Below are 18,607 nucleotides of genomic sequence, written 5' to 3' on the forward strand. Positions count from 1 at the left end.
ATCTGATCTAATCTGACCTTGATCTGATCTTATTTTTCTGTCTTGATCTAACTTATTTTATCTTCTGATCCGATCTGATTAAATCTGAAATAAGCAAAAAATAAGTGAACTGACCATAGCCTAAATCAAGCTATGCTTGACATGAGTGACATACTATGACGTGTGATAAAAATCACGACTTTCTCATTGAGAGTTAATTAATGTGCCAACTCCAAATCTCCAATAAATCTAGTGGATCGGAGGTCCCCTCTTAAAACGACATACAAGTGATCGATATTGAACACACAAACTGTATGGTTCATGATTAATTATGCATTGCCGATTTTTATCTATAAAAAGGACATTTTTTCCCTCTCATGCCGTCACATTTAAAATACAACCAAAAAAAAGTTCGTTAAAAGTGTATTAGCTACTCAAATCTTAACTAGTCTTCAATGGAGAAGACTGATAGAGCTGGCAATACTGCAATCTGGGTCACTGCGGCTTTATGCATTGCCTTTGCAATGAGTTTTGCGACTGATTTTCCCGTCGCTAACGCCTCTCCCCTACAAGATTTTTGTGTCGGTGTAGATGACCCTAAATCTGCAGGTTCACTTGTCCATCTCTTTTTTATTTTTTTTTAAAGTTTAATACATTAATTTGAGGGAGTGACTCAAACTGTTACCTCCGTTTTCTACAACCAAAAATTGACCTAAGAATATAAAAATTTAAATTTTAGGGGTTCATTCATCATCATATGTCCTTTTGTACCATGTGTATAGTATATTGAAGATAAATTTTCCTCATTTGTTCATTGACTTTCTTTTTTTTACATTTTGCTCATTTGCATAATTTCAAATGAACAATGAGGAAAAAAAAAATCTTGGGTGTACCATGGTCACGAATATACAGAAGTGTATGCTAAAATTTTTGGATTCTAAATTGTCATTCCGTTCGTTTCTTATAGAATTGTCATATTTCTTCCATTTTATTTTTAATGAAACGCATTGGGTTGAAAAGGAGAGAGATAGAGAAAACGAAATTGAGGGACCCATATTATATGGAGAGATAGAGAAAACGAAATTGAGGGACCCACAAGTTTGAGCCCCACTACCTACTTGTGCTTGGGTATAGGGATTTCCTTAATTTTCTTACTCTCAAGCATCACTACAAAAAAAACTCGTTTTAGCAACGGACAGAATCCGTCGCTAAATAGGCAAAATCCGTCGCTAAATTGAATTAGCGACGGATTTAGGGACGGATTATGTCCGTCCCTAGAACCTTCGTCGCTAAATCAATTTAGCGACGGAACTTTGTATTCCGTCCCTAAATTAGGGACGGAATTTAAATCTGTCCCTAAATTAGGGACGGAAAATAAAATCCGTAGCTAAATTTAGGGACGGAAATAAAAATCCGTAGTTAAATTTAGCTACGGATTTTGAAATCCGTAGCTAATTTAGCTACGGAAATGAAAATCCGTAGCTAAATTTAGCTACGGATTTTCATTTCCGTCCCTAAATTTAACTGTAATCACCAATTTCTAGCGACGGATTTAACTGTTATTCGTCCCTACTCGTAATCGAACTGGATGCGCTCTTCCCCGGAATCGAACTCGTAACCTCAAAGTCATAAGCTAAAGGTCCAACCAATTACTCTGCATACGAACTTGTTAAACTGTTTATATGTACTGGAAGAATTAGCGACGGATTCTAAAATCCGTAGCTAAATTAGGGACGGATTTGACAATCTGTCGCTAATTCAGGGACGGATTTCAAAATCAAATTGTTTTGTGAAAGTTCGTAGAAAGTCCTTAAAATTGCTAAATTAGCTACGGATTTTGATTTCCGTAGCTAAATTAGCTACGGATTTTCATTTCTGTAGCTAAATTAGCTACGGTTTTTCATTTCCGTAGCTATATTAGCTACGGTTTTTCATTTCCGTCCCTAATTTTTCCCATTAAAGGCAATTGTTTTCCCTAAGTTTAAGGAACTAATTGTTTAGGGACGGATTTCTGGATCCGTCCCTAAATTTAGGGACGGATTTTAGGATCCGTCGCTAGTTAGGGATGGCTTTGTGTATCCGTCCCTAATTAGAGACGGATCCTACAATCCGTCCCTAATTTAGGGACGGATTTTAATCCGTCCCTAACTTTTTGTTGCTATACGAGCTTTGTTTTGTAGTGCATTAACCTGTATAATTAGACTGAATGACTTGCGATAACTATTGGTCTAGTAAAAATCTTTTATCTTACCAAGAGGTTCTCAATTGGGTGGAGGGGGGGGGTGTGCATCTGCTTAATACACCGGTTTGAGATTTTGCATTTTCAAGCAGAGCCCCCACTAAGGCTATGTTCAGTTCACCTAAAATTTTCTGATCTGAACTTATCTGATCTGAACTTATTTTTTCTTATTCTGATTCATACAAGATCTTATCTTTATAAAATATATTATTACTATTATATTATTACTTTGTAATCATTATTATGCAATACATATATATAAGATCTTCTTTATAGTATTACTATTATTATCATTTTATTTCTATTTATAACTTTTATTAATTAATAATAATTATTATTATCATTATTATAAGAACAACAATAATAATTATAATATAATAATATAATTATTTACTAAAAATAATTATATAACTCAAGTCATTAATTTATAAGAGCACTTATACAATGTTTCACACTTTCCCTTAAAAAAATGTTTCACACTTGAGAAGTCGGCAGACTCAACTCTTTTTTTCATATAAAATAAAATAAAATATACAAACAACTATGACTTGCGCATAAAAGAAATAAATAGCGTGCAACTTCAAATAGTAGAGAGATTTGGAATTCGGTAGGAAGAGGTATACCGAATCTAAATTTATAATTTGTATCTCACACTTAGCTTATTTTGAAATGTAATCCGAACTTAGTAGTTTCGTTTCATGAATTTGAGCTATCATATTTTATATATTTCTTATTTTTGCGTCAATCTTATGTTCTTAACACGTGGCTTTTAATTTTCTATTATTTAATAACAACAAAATAACTTAATATAATGATAACAATGACATTTATAATGGTAACAACAAGATTAATAATAATTACCAATATTAATAATTAATAAGTACAACAACAAAATAATAATCCTTTTGAACAAATGTACTAGTAAATAATAATACTCCCTTTGTATTTTTTATCTTTCTCACTTAGAATCTTGCTTGACACTATTCACAATTAGAGAAATCTTTTAGATTTTTCTCAATATATAAGAAAAAATATAGTCATGTGGGGTCTTGTTTGATTCGTCTCAATGAGTACTTTATTAATATTCAATTATTATAATTTTTACTAATATGTAATGAAAGATATTTAATAGTAATAATGAGTTTTTAAATATAAGCATGATTGATCTGATCTGATCTGATCTGTCTGATCTAATCTGACCTGATCTGATCTTATTTTTTCTGATCTGATCTAAACTTATTTTTTCTGATCCGATCTGATTAATCTGAAATAAGCAAAAATAAGGTGAACTGACCATAGCCTAAATCAAGCTATGCTTGACATGAGTGACATACTATGACGTGTGATAAAAAATCACGACTTTCTCATTGAGAGTTAATTAATGTGCCAACTCCAAATCTCCAATAAATCTAGTGGATCGGAGGTCCCCTCTTAAAACGACATACAAGTGATCGATATTGAACACACAAACTGTATGGTTCATGATTAATATGCATTGCCGATTTTTATCTATAAAAAGGACATTTTTTCCCTCTCATGCCGTCACATTTAAAATACAACCAAAAAAAAGTTCGTTAAAAGGGTATTAGCTACTCAAACTTAACTAGTCTTCAATGGAGAAGACTGATAGAGCTGGCAATACTGCAATCTGGGTCACTGCGGCTTTATGCATTGCCTTTGCAATGAGTTTTGCGACTGATTTTCCCGTCGCTAACGCCTCTCCCCTACAAGATTTTTGTGTGTCGGTGTAGATGACCCTAAATCTGCAGGTTCACTTGTCCATCTCTTTTATTTTTTTTTAAGTTTAATACATTAATTTGAGGGAGTGACTCAAACTGTTACCTCCGTTTTCTCAAACCAAAAATTGACCTAAGAATATAAAAATTTAAATTTTAGGGGTTCATTCATCATCATATGTCCTTTTGTACCATGTGTATAGTATATTGAAGATAAATTTTCCTCATTTGTTCATTGACTTTCTTTTTTTTTACATTTTGCTCATTTGCATAATTTCAAATGAGCAATGAGGAAAAAAAAAAATCTTGGGTGTACCATGGTCACGAATATACAGAAGTGTATGCTAAAATTTTTGGATTCTAAATTGTCATTCCGTTCGTTTCTTATAGAATTGTCATATTTCTTCCATTTTATTTTTAATGAAACGCATTGGGTTGAAAAGGAGAGAGATAGAGAAAACGAAATTGAGGGACCCATATTATATGGAGAGAAATAGAAAGAAGAGAAAACCAAATAAAATCACGTTTTATTAATTTAAAACGACATAAAATGATAATTTTTCATTTCTTTTAGAGCAGAAAAGTATGTGACTTTTAATTTCAAGTATATACTTTAATCATTACTATTTTTATTATATTTGTATAAGATATTTATATGTTGATGAGAATTTAATTTATAAAAAATTGACCTGAGATATCAAAAAAACAATTATTTGAGGGAGGGAGTACATTATTTCATGTATTTACTATGGTGTAGTACATAACAAAATTATTAGGGGTCATTAGGTTTAATATATGAGTAATAAGTTGGCTATGTTTAGCAATATTAGATGAAATAAATTAAAATTGATAAGTTAACTGAAACTAATAAGATAAAGTTGAACTGACAAGGTATTAGAACTATAAGGTAGCTAGTGAGTTTATTTGTTCGGCAAAATTAGTTGCTTAAGTTAATAAATTATTTTGACAAAATTAGTTGTTATCAAAATTTTAAGAAGATTATCCAAAATTCCAACCAGTCACCATTTTTAAAAAGGTAAAAATTTAACTTATCATCTAAGTCATTTTAACCACTTGAAATTTTATTTAAGTTACTCACCATACACTACTATTCATTTTAACACCTAAAATATGTTAGCAACTTATCATTTAAGGTAACTAAAATGCTTCCTCAAACAAAGCTGTTAATAACAATATAACTAGTTATTAGGCCCGGGCTATGTCCCGGGTAAGAAAATTTTCATTTATTAATATTGTACTTTGATATGATAACACTAAATACAACTTGGTCTAGTGGTTAAAACTTTAGTACATGAACTTGAGGTCACAGGATCAAAACCTATACTATGCAGTTTCTATTTTTTTTTTTATTGTACATGGATTACGTGAACTAAAACTCCCTATGGAGAGCGCCACGTGTCACCGTTCCTGGTTTACGCACGCCTTTTAATATATTAGTATAGATACCCTTAAAAAAAATTATCACCATAGTATTTCTGTTTTATATACCTATCCTTATGCTAAGTGATTCCCTTTTCAATTACAGCATTCACTAATGGAAAATTTTGCAAGGATCCAAAGTACGTGACAATAAATGATTTCTTGTACAAAGGGTTTAACATACCTGGAGACACAAACAACACTCAAGGAGCAAATGCCACACTAGTCGACATCAACCTATGCCCCGCAGTCAACACACTAGGGGTTTCCATCGCTCGTGTAGACTTCGGACCCTTTGGTCTTAACACTCCGCATTTTCATCCTCTAGGTTCGGAGATGTTCGCGGTGTTAGAGGGCACCCTATATGCCGGATTTGTGACCACTAAAAACAAACTCTACGACACCATTGTTAAGAAGGGCGATGTAATCGTCTTTCCACAAGGTTTAATCCACTTTCAACTCAATCTTGGGGAGACAAATGCTGTGGCAATTGCCTCATTTGGCAGCCAAAATCCTGGACGAGTAAATGTTGCTAATAGTATTTTTGGAAGTACACCACCTATTTTTGATGATGTTCTTACCAAGGCATTTCAAGTGAATGAGAACGCAATTGAGCAATTCCGAGCTCAGTATTCGAAAGATAACGTAACCGATGCCAAGAGGACGGTTCTAAGGTTGTTATCTCAGTTTACTTCATAAAGCTAATTCAATTCTTTGGATGGTGTAGTTGGAGCAAATTAAGTGGTAATGAAGGATTAATATGTTGTTTATGGTACTATTATCCTAATATAGTGAGCCTTAAGAATTTTTTTTTAAGGCTATGCTAATATGCTATTATTGTTGGGAAATGTTTAATTCGCAATTCTCTTTTGAAGCTAATAAATTGGGGATAAGATATCCGCGTACATGTGATGACAATTTTTGTTGGAGTTGTATATCACCTATATATATAAGTTATGATGACTTTAATAAATGATAACATTTCTTATTATAGATCTTAATGTTGTATGGTGATTCCTTAGCATATGATGATCATTTCTTAATGTTGTTAGATGATGATATCTACATGTATTAATCCATAACCACTTATCATCAATGAATTAGTTTTAAGATATTGCTTCTCTAAAATAATAAATGGATTTTCCGTGTATGGGTGCGAGTGTTGTTAGAGATACGAGATATAATCAGTATCGGAAAATATATGTATGATATATTTTCCATATTGATATTATTAAGAGAATAATATATTTAGGTTTAAATATGTTAAGATATTATATTTAGTGAATAATTTACGGTTATGATAGTATATCTTTTAGGAAGATTGTTTCCTATGTTACCTTAGGTTTTGTATAAATACTCTACCTATTGATAAATAATATAAAAGCCATACTATTAACCCTTTACCCAAATTTGTCATGGTATCAAGAGCAGGTTAGATCTTGAAATAGTCCAAAGAAAATTATCTCCTGCCGGTAGATTGACACATCAATTCCACCGGCAGGATTCACCGACACTCATAAAAATACAGTTTTTTTTTTTGCTTCCGCAAATCTTATTTTTTGTGTGTTTTCTCATAAAATACACATCAAATAGGCTCGGTGAATTTTGAGTTGCGGAATTCTAGCAGTGATAATGATAACTTCTTCTTTCTTTTCTTTTGAAGGGAAGTGATGACATCTTATTTAATGTGCCTTGCTCCAAGTCTGTCTTTCATGCCACAAAAGGACTTGCTGCCAATATACTTGGTTTTCTTCTACTTCCTCTGCCTCATTAATTTGGCACGTAGTACTTTGATGAATCAACTCATCTATTTCATATTTCAACTTATTATTCTTGATTACCTTATCGGATCACATGCATCCAAAATTTCCCTCTTGCTTCGTTAATTAAGTAATGCTGCAGGCTGCTGTGTTACAACTTACAAGGGTTGGTTGGTGTTTGACTATCTTTTTAACCATAAGATTCCTCCACAAAAAGTTTCGGCTCTTCTGTGTCGTGAGATAGGGATTATTGGTTCTCCTTGTGTCATGAGACAAGGTTTTTTAATTGATTTGAGTGTGGTTTGCTCTGAAAAACCAATAATATTTGATTGGAGCACGATTTTGCTCAGAAAAAACCAAAATACGACGAGTTCGAGAAAAAGAGACGTTCTCGTTGTAATGTTATATTTACAGGTTCGAAAAACATACGTTCTTGTTTGGTTGATGATTGATGGATTCGAAGATGAACGTTCTCATCATTCAAAAAAAAAAAATTTTTTTTTTTGAAATCGACGTCACAAGCATAGTGCATCTCGGCTTCAACAAAGAGAAGAATTTCCAATCGCAACATTCATGTTACTGCCGTTACGATTGCAGGAGGGTGTTAGAGATACGAGATATAATCAGTATCGGAAAATATATGTATGATATATTTTCCATATTGATATTATTAAGAGAATAATATATTTAGGTTTAATTATGTTAAGATATTATTTAGTGAATAATGTATGGTTATGATTGTATATCTTTTAGGAAGATTGTTTCCTATCGTATGTTACCTTAGGTTTTGTATAAATACTCTACCTATTAATAAATAATATAAAAGATATACTATTAATCCTTTACCCCAAATAAATTTGTCACGTGTGCACGTGTGTGTCGATGGATTTGGGGTGGGTGAATGGGTGGGGTAGGTTTAAGTTCATATGATCAGAAGCACCCTTATAGCGAGAACTCTAAGAACCGCTTAAGTGTTCTCATTTTACGAAGATTTCGCTCATTTCACAATGTTTTTCCTCATCTTATGTTTTTGCTTATTTAACATTTTTATGCTCATTTCACAACATTTTTTTGCTTATTTTACGTGTTGCTCATTTTACGCTTTTGCTCATTAACTTTTTTATGCTTATTTTACGTTTTTTCATTTTACAATTTTTGCTCATTTTACGTTTTCACACATTTAATGTTTTCTACACATTTTAAATTCTTCCACATTTTTTTTACTCGGTTTATGAAGTGTTTGCTGATTTTTAGTGAATCTCACCATAAAAGGATTCTCATTAGAATCCAAACCGTATATATATAACTAGAATTTTTTGCACGCGATGCGTGCTTGAATATTTTTCGAAACAGAATCCCGATTTTCTTCGGCATAAGAGTCAAAATTTGTGAGTTCTTGAGAACAATGATTTGTAAGTGAATTTTGTGAATGTTTTTTTTTATGTATTGACGCCCTATTATATTACTTTTGGTTTGTAAGTTAATTTTTAGTTTTTTGTAAAATTTAGTGATTTGTGTGATTTCTTGAACGTGATTTAGAAAGGAATTTGTAAAGTTTCCTAAGATAAGTGATTTGGGAGCGATGTTGAAATGTAATTTCCGGTAGCTTTGTTTGAATCCCCATTTTGATATTGATATTATTTTTGTAATTTAGTAAGGGAAAGGGGGGCAAAATAGTCAGTTCAAAAGAGGACACCATAGGTCCCCCCTTCCCTTATATAATAGAGATAAATAAAACACTTACCATTTTAATTAGATCATTTCAAAATAAATAAACTGTTACTTTATTTAATTTGGTATTTTCTTCTCTCATCACACAAATCCATCTTTTTCTTTCTTTCTATCTCCCTCATCTCCTAAATCCCATATCATGGCCCTACGTTTTATTTAAAACAGAACAGATGAAATATATACTTTAGCGTGTAAATCCACACATAAACTTGCTGAAAACTCTATAATGGTATAAGAAATGGTGGAGTATTTTATTAATATTGATTAAAGGACTTTTCAAACATGTGCCACAAGGCATAGATTAAAATTTTCAAGATATCATTATCAACGAAAATTATTCAACAAGATTCTATCTAGTGATAATAAATATAAATAAATACTAAAAATATAGTGATAATCATGCAAAAACTATAATTTGTTTGGATTTTGAAATGAAAACTTTTTTGTATAATGAGTAATATATTATATAGGAATTTTGATATTCTTAACATATGCCTTGTGGTTCATGGCTACATGCAACTAGCTACCAAGAGTTCAAGACCTTACACTTATTTTAAAATATTAAAAAAAAATAAAGCAAATTAAATTAATTGGTATAGAATTGGTACACAAATAATAAAACAATCACGCAAGAAGGAAAGGGCAGGTTATTGGATTGAATATACTTAATTAGTAAGATTTGGAAGACTGGTTATTTTTTCTATCTTAAAATTTGATAAAATATGAGCACGTACGGTACATGGTAGTTGAGAATTGAGATATTTGTTTTTGCTAGACATTAGAAAATGATGAATATTAGTAGTATATATTCCATATTGATTTTTAGGATAATGACTATTATGAGTAGGATCTATTATGGAAGTACTGCAAGGTTTCGTTTTTTTAGATTGAGAGAATTTGACTTGAACTGAACTAAAATAATAATAATGAATATAATAATTTTTAATATTAATATTAAAAATAAATATAACATAATACTCCCTCTGTTGTCTTTTATTGTGTCTGTATTCCCCATTAGAAAATTTAAATATGTTATTACTATTTTGAATCCTTCTATAAATAATACTCCCTCTGTTTTTTTTTTATCTTTCTCACTTGGAATCTTGACACTATTCATGCATAGAGAGAATCTTCTCAAATGTTCTCAATTTATAAGAAAAAACATAGTCATGTGGGGTCTTGTTTGATTCGTCTCAATTAGTACTTTATTAATATTCAATCATTATAATTTTTACAAATATATAATGAAAGATATTTAAGTTTTAAAACGTGCATTGGAAGACGCGCACAGAAAAGTAGGAATGATAAAAAAAAAACAGAGGGAGTATAATTTATCAATTAAATTTCCGATTAGTTTTGTGTTGTAATAAATGTGTTTACACTATTTAGTACGTACTCCCTCTATATTTTTTTATCTTTTTCACTTAGAATCTTGACACTATTCATAATTAGGGAGAGTTTTTTAGATTTTTCTCAATATATAAGAAAAAATGTAGTCATGCGGGGTCTTGTTCGATTCGTCTCAATAAGTACTTTATTATTACTATTCAATTATTATCATTTTTACTAATATGAAATGAAAGATATTTAATGTAAAATAAGTGCATTGGCAACGTGCAAAGTCAAAATAGGAAAGATAAAAAAAAATACAAAGGGAGTACTCATTTTTTTACCTTTTAACCCCTCAAATTTTTGTCTGATTGGTTCTCTAACATAAAGTACCTCAAAGAGCAATAAATATGTTCACTAATTTGCAGTTACTTTACTCTTTTACCCCTCAAACTTTTTATATCATTGGTTGCCTAACATAGAATACTCCCTCTGTTTTTTTTTATCATTCCTACTTTGACTTTGCACGTTTGCCAATGCACGTTTTAAAACTTAAATATCTTTCATTATATATTAGTAAAAATTATAACGATTGAATTTTAATAAAGTACTAATTGAGACGAATCAAACAAGACCCCACATGACTATGTTTTTTCTTATAAATTGAGAACATTTGAGAAGATTCTCTCTATGCATGAATAGTGTCAAGATTCTAAGTGAGAAAGATAAAAAAAAACAGAGGGAGTAACTCAAAAGGGTAATAATCTTTAATTTTTTGTTAATTTAATTTTATTTAATATAGTGGAATCTTGCCAATTTTTGAGTTGCATTAGTTTCTTCCTTGATTACAAATAGGAACGACAAAACAAAATGGAGAGAGTAATAATTAAAAATAATAATTAATATTAATTATTAAATAATATTATAATAATAATACTATTAATAATATTTAATAATATAATAACAATTGTAATTTATAATAATTATATTTATTATTATTAGTTTATATTATAATAATACTATTAATAATTATTATTATAATTATAATTATTATGATAGTAATATTAATAATAATTAAAAACAATAATAATAATAAAAATATTAATAATAATAACAGTAATAATAATAGTAGTAGTAGTAATAGTAATAGCAGTAATAATAATAATAAAAAACCAGCAACAACAATAGTAGCATTGAAATGAACTGAAGTGAGCTCAAATTAAACTGAACTTAAAATAAATGCAAAAGAACAAGGCCTAAGTGTCACTTTATAGTTTATTCCTTTTTAGGGGTTGTTTGGCAAAACTAGCGGTTCTAGTAGTTGTTAATTGTTACAGTAGCAGTAGATATTGAGGTAGTTGCTAATTGTCTACTAGTAGTTGTTAGAGACTAGCGTTTAAATTAAATGTTTAATTAGGAATCTTTGGCAAAAATAACCGTTGAGATTGTAAAATACAATAAATGACATTCATTATATAGTGTTTATTCGCTAACCGCTACCAATAAATCTCAAACGTTACTTGTATTAACGTTCAACAACCGTTACCCATAATCTACTCCAATCACTACTCATAATCTACTCCAACTACTACACGTTAATACAACTACTACCTCAACAAACACTCATAATTTTTTTAAGTAGCGTTTTGACATAGCCCAACCGCTACCCGCTACCTAAAATGCTATTGCCAAACATCACCTTAATTTATAGTAAAGTTAACCTTTTTGTATTTAGGAAGTGCTAGCTATAGTTTAGATTCCTTGAACTAAACAAGGACCGCTTTTCTCCCTTCTAATTTAGCCAAACAAATAAATTATTATGGGAACTCTTATACGCAAGAGACGGTTTTATGATAACCTTATATATTGTTCTTAATTAAAAGAAAAGATATCTTGTTGCGGAAGTGATTTATTACTTCTTGGTAGGGTTAGACATTCAAAATGCTTACCATAGCGTAGGACGGTAATTATATCAAGACTAGTTAGTTCAATCATTGAACACTAGCCTTCATATGCACGCGATGCGTGCGTTAATTTCAAAATTTGTTATTCTATTAGAGACTCCATTCGTACTTTATTTATGATTAAACTTAAATGTGAAAAATTCAACAATTAGATGAATTTAGATATATTATTCGCTAATATAAAAAAATAAAAAGGTTGTCAGTGATGGTTAACATTATTTTTTTGTGAATGAATATTGAACAGAAAGAACAAAAATAATGAGTTGGTTTAACTGAATTAAAGAGTATCAAAGGTAGTGAATGTTCATACTTTTCATGTGCACGTTATGTATGCCATCTTTTTTTATAAGGTATAAATATTTTGTCCATTTAATTTTTGATTGAAGTATTTGATGCATATACCATTTTAAACTTGTTTTAAATGGCAAGTTGGAATGAGAATTATTAAATGATTTGCTTTTGTAATTTTTTTATTCCATTAATTAGATCATTAAGGGTATTTTGGTCACTTCAAAAGAGGACACCACACCTCCTCCCTTGGCTTATATAATAGAGATATATAGGACCTATTTGGTTAAGCGATAATATATAGTGATAATTAGGGGTGTTCAAAAATATTTGATCTCAATTATTCAATCTAAAATCCGCCGATCCGATCCGAAATTTCGGATATTCGATCCGATTTTAAGATTTCGGATATTTCGGATAAGAAATCTGAAAAAAATCGGGTTTTCGAATCGGATACAGATGGTAAGTTTTCAAGAATATCAAGGGTCCGATCCGAAAATATGGTGATCCGATCCGAAAACCCGATGATCCGATCCGAAAATTTCAGATCGGATTCGGATTGCAATTCCTCCGATCCGATATCCGAAATTGAACACCCCTAGTGATAATAATGACACTTTGTTGGTAGGAAATTTTGTAAATAAAATTAATAATTTCACACGTATAGATATCCTTAATAAATGTGTCTATTATTAAAATACCTTTTTTTCTTTCATAAAACAATTCTTCACCAATTTTCACGTTATAAGGGGCATTGACTGACAATGATAACTTATGAGGAAAAACACATATTTGAGGATATTTAATTATTTATAAGTTATCATCGTAAGTTGACATGTGATATTAATTCGTGAAAAATTATATACAAAGTCATTATCATTATTTTCATACATAAGTACTGCCTACCAAAGGAGTTGTTGATATAAGACAATATTACACTAATATATTAGTGTGAGAGAGTGAATGAAGTACTCTTCTACGTACAACAATCACATGCAATAATAATTATTTTTTATATGTTATTACATCTCTGAAAGAAAGATAAACTATGAAGCTTAGACTTCGTTTTGTTGGCGTAAAACATTTTCAATGTAAAATGATTTTCATGGAAAACAATTTAAAATGAAAAATACAATTTCAAAATTACTTTTCTGTTATTTGATTCCATGTAAGAAAAATGGTGACATGAAAGGAAAATGAAAGGAAAAGCAAGCAGGTAGTGAAGAGAGATAAGGAAAAGGAAGGAAAACAATTTTCCCTTCATTTGAAAATGGAAATGGTTTTTCAACATTGACAGAGCAATTTTACTCTAAGAAAAATGTAAACCAAACAATGTAAAATTGAAAATAGAAGAAAACATACAGTTTTTCAAGAAAATATTTTCTGCCGTACTAAACTGACCCTGCCTTAGTTCAAACCGTTTAAAGCCTCAATGTTGAGGAATTCCTAATAAGAAAGAACCAAATATGAGCGTACGTCCAAAAATATAGATGTGGATCTAGATATGCTTATTGACTCGACGTCTCCACCATTGTTATAATTTTGGTGCCTGGCCTCCACCATTGTTGTAGTGCTACCGAACGCATCATGTGCGTCTTTGTGAATTGTAATTGTCTTCTTATTGCAACTAGCTAGCTAGTCAAAGAGCGTGGCAACGACAGCTAATACCCCAAATCTCCAATAAATCAAACTGGCAATGGGGCATGTCATACACTCATACATTACTGATAGTAACCTTACAAATTAAATGAAAATGCATATGTTTGGACATGAATAAATCACATGGATGTAAACATCTGCCATATCGTTTTTTTGAATAGGTTAAAAAAAACATTATATATGTTCCAACATTATACAACGCGATGAATATGGCTAACTATAATATAAAAAAACGTGAAAACAAATCAGAACCATGTAATCAACGTTCTCCCTCGATGTATGCCTCCTTTAGCTAATTGATCAGCTTCAATATTAGCGACCCTCCTATGGTGAAATTGGACACTTGTTTATAGCTTAAGAAAGATCATTCATAACCTCTATTGGCACCCACATTTGCTCAAAAAGTGCATAGAGTCTTACAATTTTCATTTTTCTATGAATAACTAGTTTTCCTTCATCTGCTCCATCTACGTTCCACTTTTAAGCAATATGTTGGTGGGATCTAATCAATGCAAGGCCTTGCTTCCAAATTAAACGCAACTAAAGTAGGGTACTATTGAGCTTTAAAAAAAAAAAGTTACTATTGAGACATTGGACTCAAACTTTAATCCAACGACCCAATTTTAATCGTATTTTTTTATCTTTTTGACATCGATAAAATCTAGATAACGGAAATCAAACAAACAAACACTAACAACCCACTAATGCTAGCACCACTTGTTAGGTCTGGGATTTTAATTGCATATTCAAGAAGAATCTTTCCCAACTAGGCATTAGGTTTTCAAACACCACAATATTTATGAGGTCTCTAATGGAAACTATAATTACATATATAAAACAAAAACTGGTATAAAGTTTCCTGTGAATATATATATATATATTATATATATGTTTGTCTATGCATAGACCATAACTATATGTCAAAAATTTAATCTCAATAGGATGTTGTCAATTGTATAAATCAAGATTGTATCTCCAATGAACGTACATAAAAGTCCTTTGCCTTTATTCTAAATCGCTAATGTCGAGTGTTAGTTGCTCTCGCAAAGTTTTTTTTTTTTTTTTACTTGTGGTAAACACAAAGTTGTTTTTTTTCATATCATTCTTTTTTCTGTCTATCCAAATTATTTTTTGACATCCATCAACTTCTTATAAAATTCCATTAACTAAAACTTAGTTATGTATTCCTTTTGTTCTTTTTTTTATCTTTCTCACTTGAAATCTTGATACTATTTTCAAATGGAATCTTCTCGATTTTTCTTTAATTATAAGAAAAAAAATATAGTGATATGGAATTTTGTTTGATTCATCTCATCTTGCACTTTATAATATTCAATCATTATAATTTTTCCATATATATAAGGACTTTTTGAGATTTACCACCTTTTTTTTTATCATTTGAGATTGACCATCTTTTAAAATCACAATTTTTAAAATAACCACTTATAAGTTCAATTTTTTAAATAACCACATTATATGACCTAAATCTCTTTAAATACATAACAATTGAGAGATTTTGTCCAAGAAATCGTTCATAAACAAAGGTTTAAACTTTATATATACATTCTAGTGAATAAAGGTGGAGGTAACAAAATCGCTTTTAAATCTTTTTGAAGACAATTTCCTTGATGAAATTTGTCATTTGGTATGTATTTAAAGAGATTTGGGTCAGATAAGATGGTTATTTTAAAAAATAAACTTATAAGTTGGTTATTTTAAAAAACTTGATTTTATCAGGTAGTAAAAATCAAAAAATCTTATATAAGATATTTAATTTCAAATAAGTGCATTAAAATACACACAAAAGAATGCGATTGATAAAAAAAAAAGTAGTACTACTTCTATCCGTGCATCATTGGATCTACGTCGTCTCACGCATCAAAAACGTTTTGTCCTGAAATAATTTAGGTTGGTCGTAGTATTGTAAACATCCCACATTAATATTGCAATCACATTTTTTTTTATGGAAGCAATCACATGTTTCGTGGTTAGATAAGTTGCGAGCTCGTGAGGAGATTTAATAAAGCTTCAAATCCAACCATGTTATAAATTTTACTACTAATAAATAAAATTAACATAACATTGTTATTTTACCAAAAATAAAATATGCTTTTACTTGAGGATTTCCTATTTATACGCATCATTTGGGACGCATGATATAAACTATTTAAATTATTGTTTTTTTTTTTTCCTTTTTCTTAAACTCTTCCCCTCTTCAAACTCTTATTTCCTTCTCTTCAGTATTATTTATAGAGTTTGCATCTCTTTTTCTATTTTATTTCCAATTCTAAGGTTTTAAACATTAAAATTTACCAAAGTACATCTAATACAACGATTCTCTTTATTTTATAATAACTAGATTAATTTAATTGTGTAATGCATATATTAAGATTGACCAAATCTTTTAAATAATATATGAAAAGAATGTTATTGTCAAAGATGTTAAATTTAACTTGTCAAAGGACCAACTCAACCAAAAGCTTAAGCTTATGGTTGAGGCCTCAGGAATAGATTTATACTCTATCACGCCCCCTCACGCAAGAGCCCTTTGGGCTTGAAGTGTGGATGCAGCACAAGTCTCCCTCATACTTGGCGCTAAATATTCCACTGAGAAATGAGGGGTGGATGAGATTCGAACCCGTGACCTTTTTATCACGCTGGCTCTTGATACCATGATAAACTTCTTTGGGCCCACACACAAGCCCATGTTGGAGGAGAGAGTGACCACATACAAAGTTGGCAGGGTTCCATCCTAAAACCAATTGGTGATAGGTGGAGTAACCCACCAATCTATATGTTAGTCATTCTCTCTCTAATTCTTCAATGTGGGACAATTATTTTCTAACTCACATGTGGGCTTTTACTCTTAAGAATTATCAAGAATTTTTGTCACTAAGAGCAGGGAGGACAAACCTGCGAGGCTCCGGCGAACGGGGGGGTTGACGGCAACGACCGGTGGCAACTAGCAACGACGGCAACGTGACGCGGTGGCTGGGGTCTCGGTGGTGCTGCGCGTGCAGCAGTGACGCGCGAAGAAGAAGAGTGCGGGAGAGAAGAGAAGAGTGCGAGGCGGAGAGAGAACGTGAGTGCGCGCTGGTTGGCGGATCTCCGGCGAGTCGCGCAGGTGGCCGACGAGCGACTGCAAGGTGGGGGCGCGACTGAGCGTGGTGTGAGACCGGTGTCGTGCCACCGGTGGCAACCGGTGGTGGGTTGAAGGGGCGAAACAAATTAGAGAGAGAATGACTAACATATAGATTGGTGGGTTACTCCACATATCACCAATTGGTTTTAGGATGGAACCCTGCCAACTTTGTATGTGGTCACTCTCTCCTCCAACATAGGCTTGTGTGTGGGCCCAAAGAAGTTTATCATATACTAGCCTGTAGGAAATACCAACACATTGGCTGGTAAGGCATGCATAGCATGCTAAGAAAAGACCCCAACATAATGTTGGGAGTAAGGATCGAACCCGGCCCTGACCTCAAGGGTCAAGGGGGAGCACTCTACCCACTTGAGCTAACTCATATCCTTCTTTCTAGAAGTCCTTTATACTTCTATATATTGTTCATTATTAAACATACGATAATACAATCATATTATATTTCTCTCACTCCTCTTTTAAACTTATCAGAACATGTAGTAATGTACTAATATACTATTATATGTGTTCTTGAGATGGTTTTGGGTAGTTTCGTGCAAAAAAAGGTATTGAACCAATTTTTAATGTGTGTTTAGTTTCTGGTTTAATCATATTATTTTACTTATTTCATATTATTTTTATATTTGCTTTTACACGATCTTAAAAGTTTATCTTTTTACAAAGAGATATCGATAAAATATACTTTTGATAAGGGAATGCCACATGAACAATCTATTCTTTTTTGGTAAGCAACAAATTTTGTTGCACTACTCAAAACCAATCATGTATACATCACTAGGTTCCTTTGGTTTGGAGTTTTGGACAAACCTTTCAGGAATGATGATCCCCCCAATTAACCCAAGTGACCAAAAACTAAACTAGCTAGGCTCCTGGCTCCCTTTGTCATAACAATACTCCTATAATATGTCTTTAAATACTTCATCAGTCTCAAAGTATAATATTATCTTTAATTTTCTATTTGGTTTGTCTCTTTGAATTTGTCACATTAACTATATTTGGTTCACCATTTTAATATTTCATGCACATATTATCCAACCAAAATTTAAAAAGTAACAAAAGCTCAATGGGGCAAACAGACAGAGTGATGAATTTGGAATCTTAGATCACGGGCAACTAGTTACAAACTGAAACTATGTAATATCAATTCATGTATACGTAACTAGTTTTTAGACTGTCGCAAAAAAAAAAAAAAAAAAAAAAAAGAAAAAACTAGTTTTTAGACCAGATTATGTTCCGGGTACATATATACCTCATCTATTAGTATTTTACATTGAAATTATAACACCAAATATTACTTGGTTTCAGTGCTTAAGACATTAATA

General features: G+C 31.3%; 1 protein-coding gene across 2 annotated transcripts; it reads left to right on the forward strand.

Annotated features, from left to right (window-relative positions):
- The first annotated feature begins 355 nt into the window (after window positions 1-355).
- LOC104889126 (putative germin-like protein 2-1) lies at window positions 356-6,387 on the forward strand. 2 transcript variants are annotated; one of them, XM_048639349.1, is made up of 2 exons: window positions 356-588; window positions 5,501-6,387. In XM_048639349.1, exons 1-2 carry the CDS (start codon window positions 435-437, stop codon window positions 6,091-6,093), a joined length of 747 nt encoding a protein of 248 aa, XP_048495306.1. In that variant the 5' UTR covers window positions 356-434; the 3' UTR covers window positions 6,094-6,387. The 2 variants fall into 2 exon arrangements, 1 of the variants encoding a protein (XP_048495306.1); XR_008969389.1 differs by lacking the exon at window positions 356-588 and adding an exon at window positions 3,498-3,987 and having other exon boundaries at window positions 5,501-5,639.
- The last annotated feature ends 12,220 nt before the right edge of the window (window positions 6,388-18,607 follow it).

The sequence above is a fragment of the Beta vulgaris genome, chromosome 1, assembly GCF_026745355.1.
Source record: "Beta vulgaris subsp. vulgaris cultivar EL10 chromosome 1, EL10.2, whole genome shotgun sequence".
NCBI classification, from domain to species: domain Eukaryota; kingdom Viridiplantae; phylum Streptophyta; class Magnoliopsida; order Caryophyllales; family Amaranthaceae; genus Beta; species Beta vulgaris.

Coding starts and splice junctions, on each gene's coding strand:
- LOC104889126 (XM_048639349.1), top strand. CDS start 435: ATGGAGAAGACTGATAGAGCTGGCAATACTGCAATCTGGGTCACTGCG. Junction 589..5,500: donor AGATGACCCTAAATCTGCAG/GTTCACTTGTCC, acceptor TTTCAATTACAG/CATTCACTAATGGAAAATTT.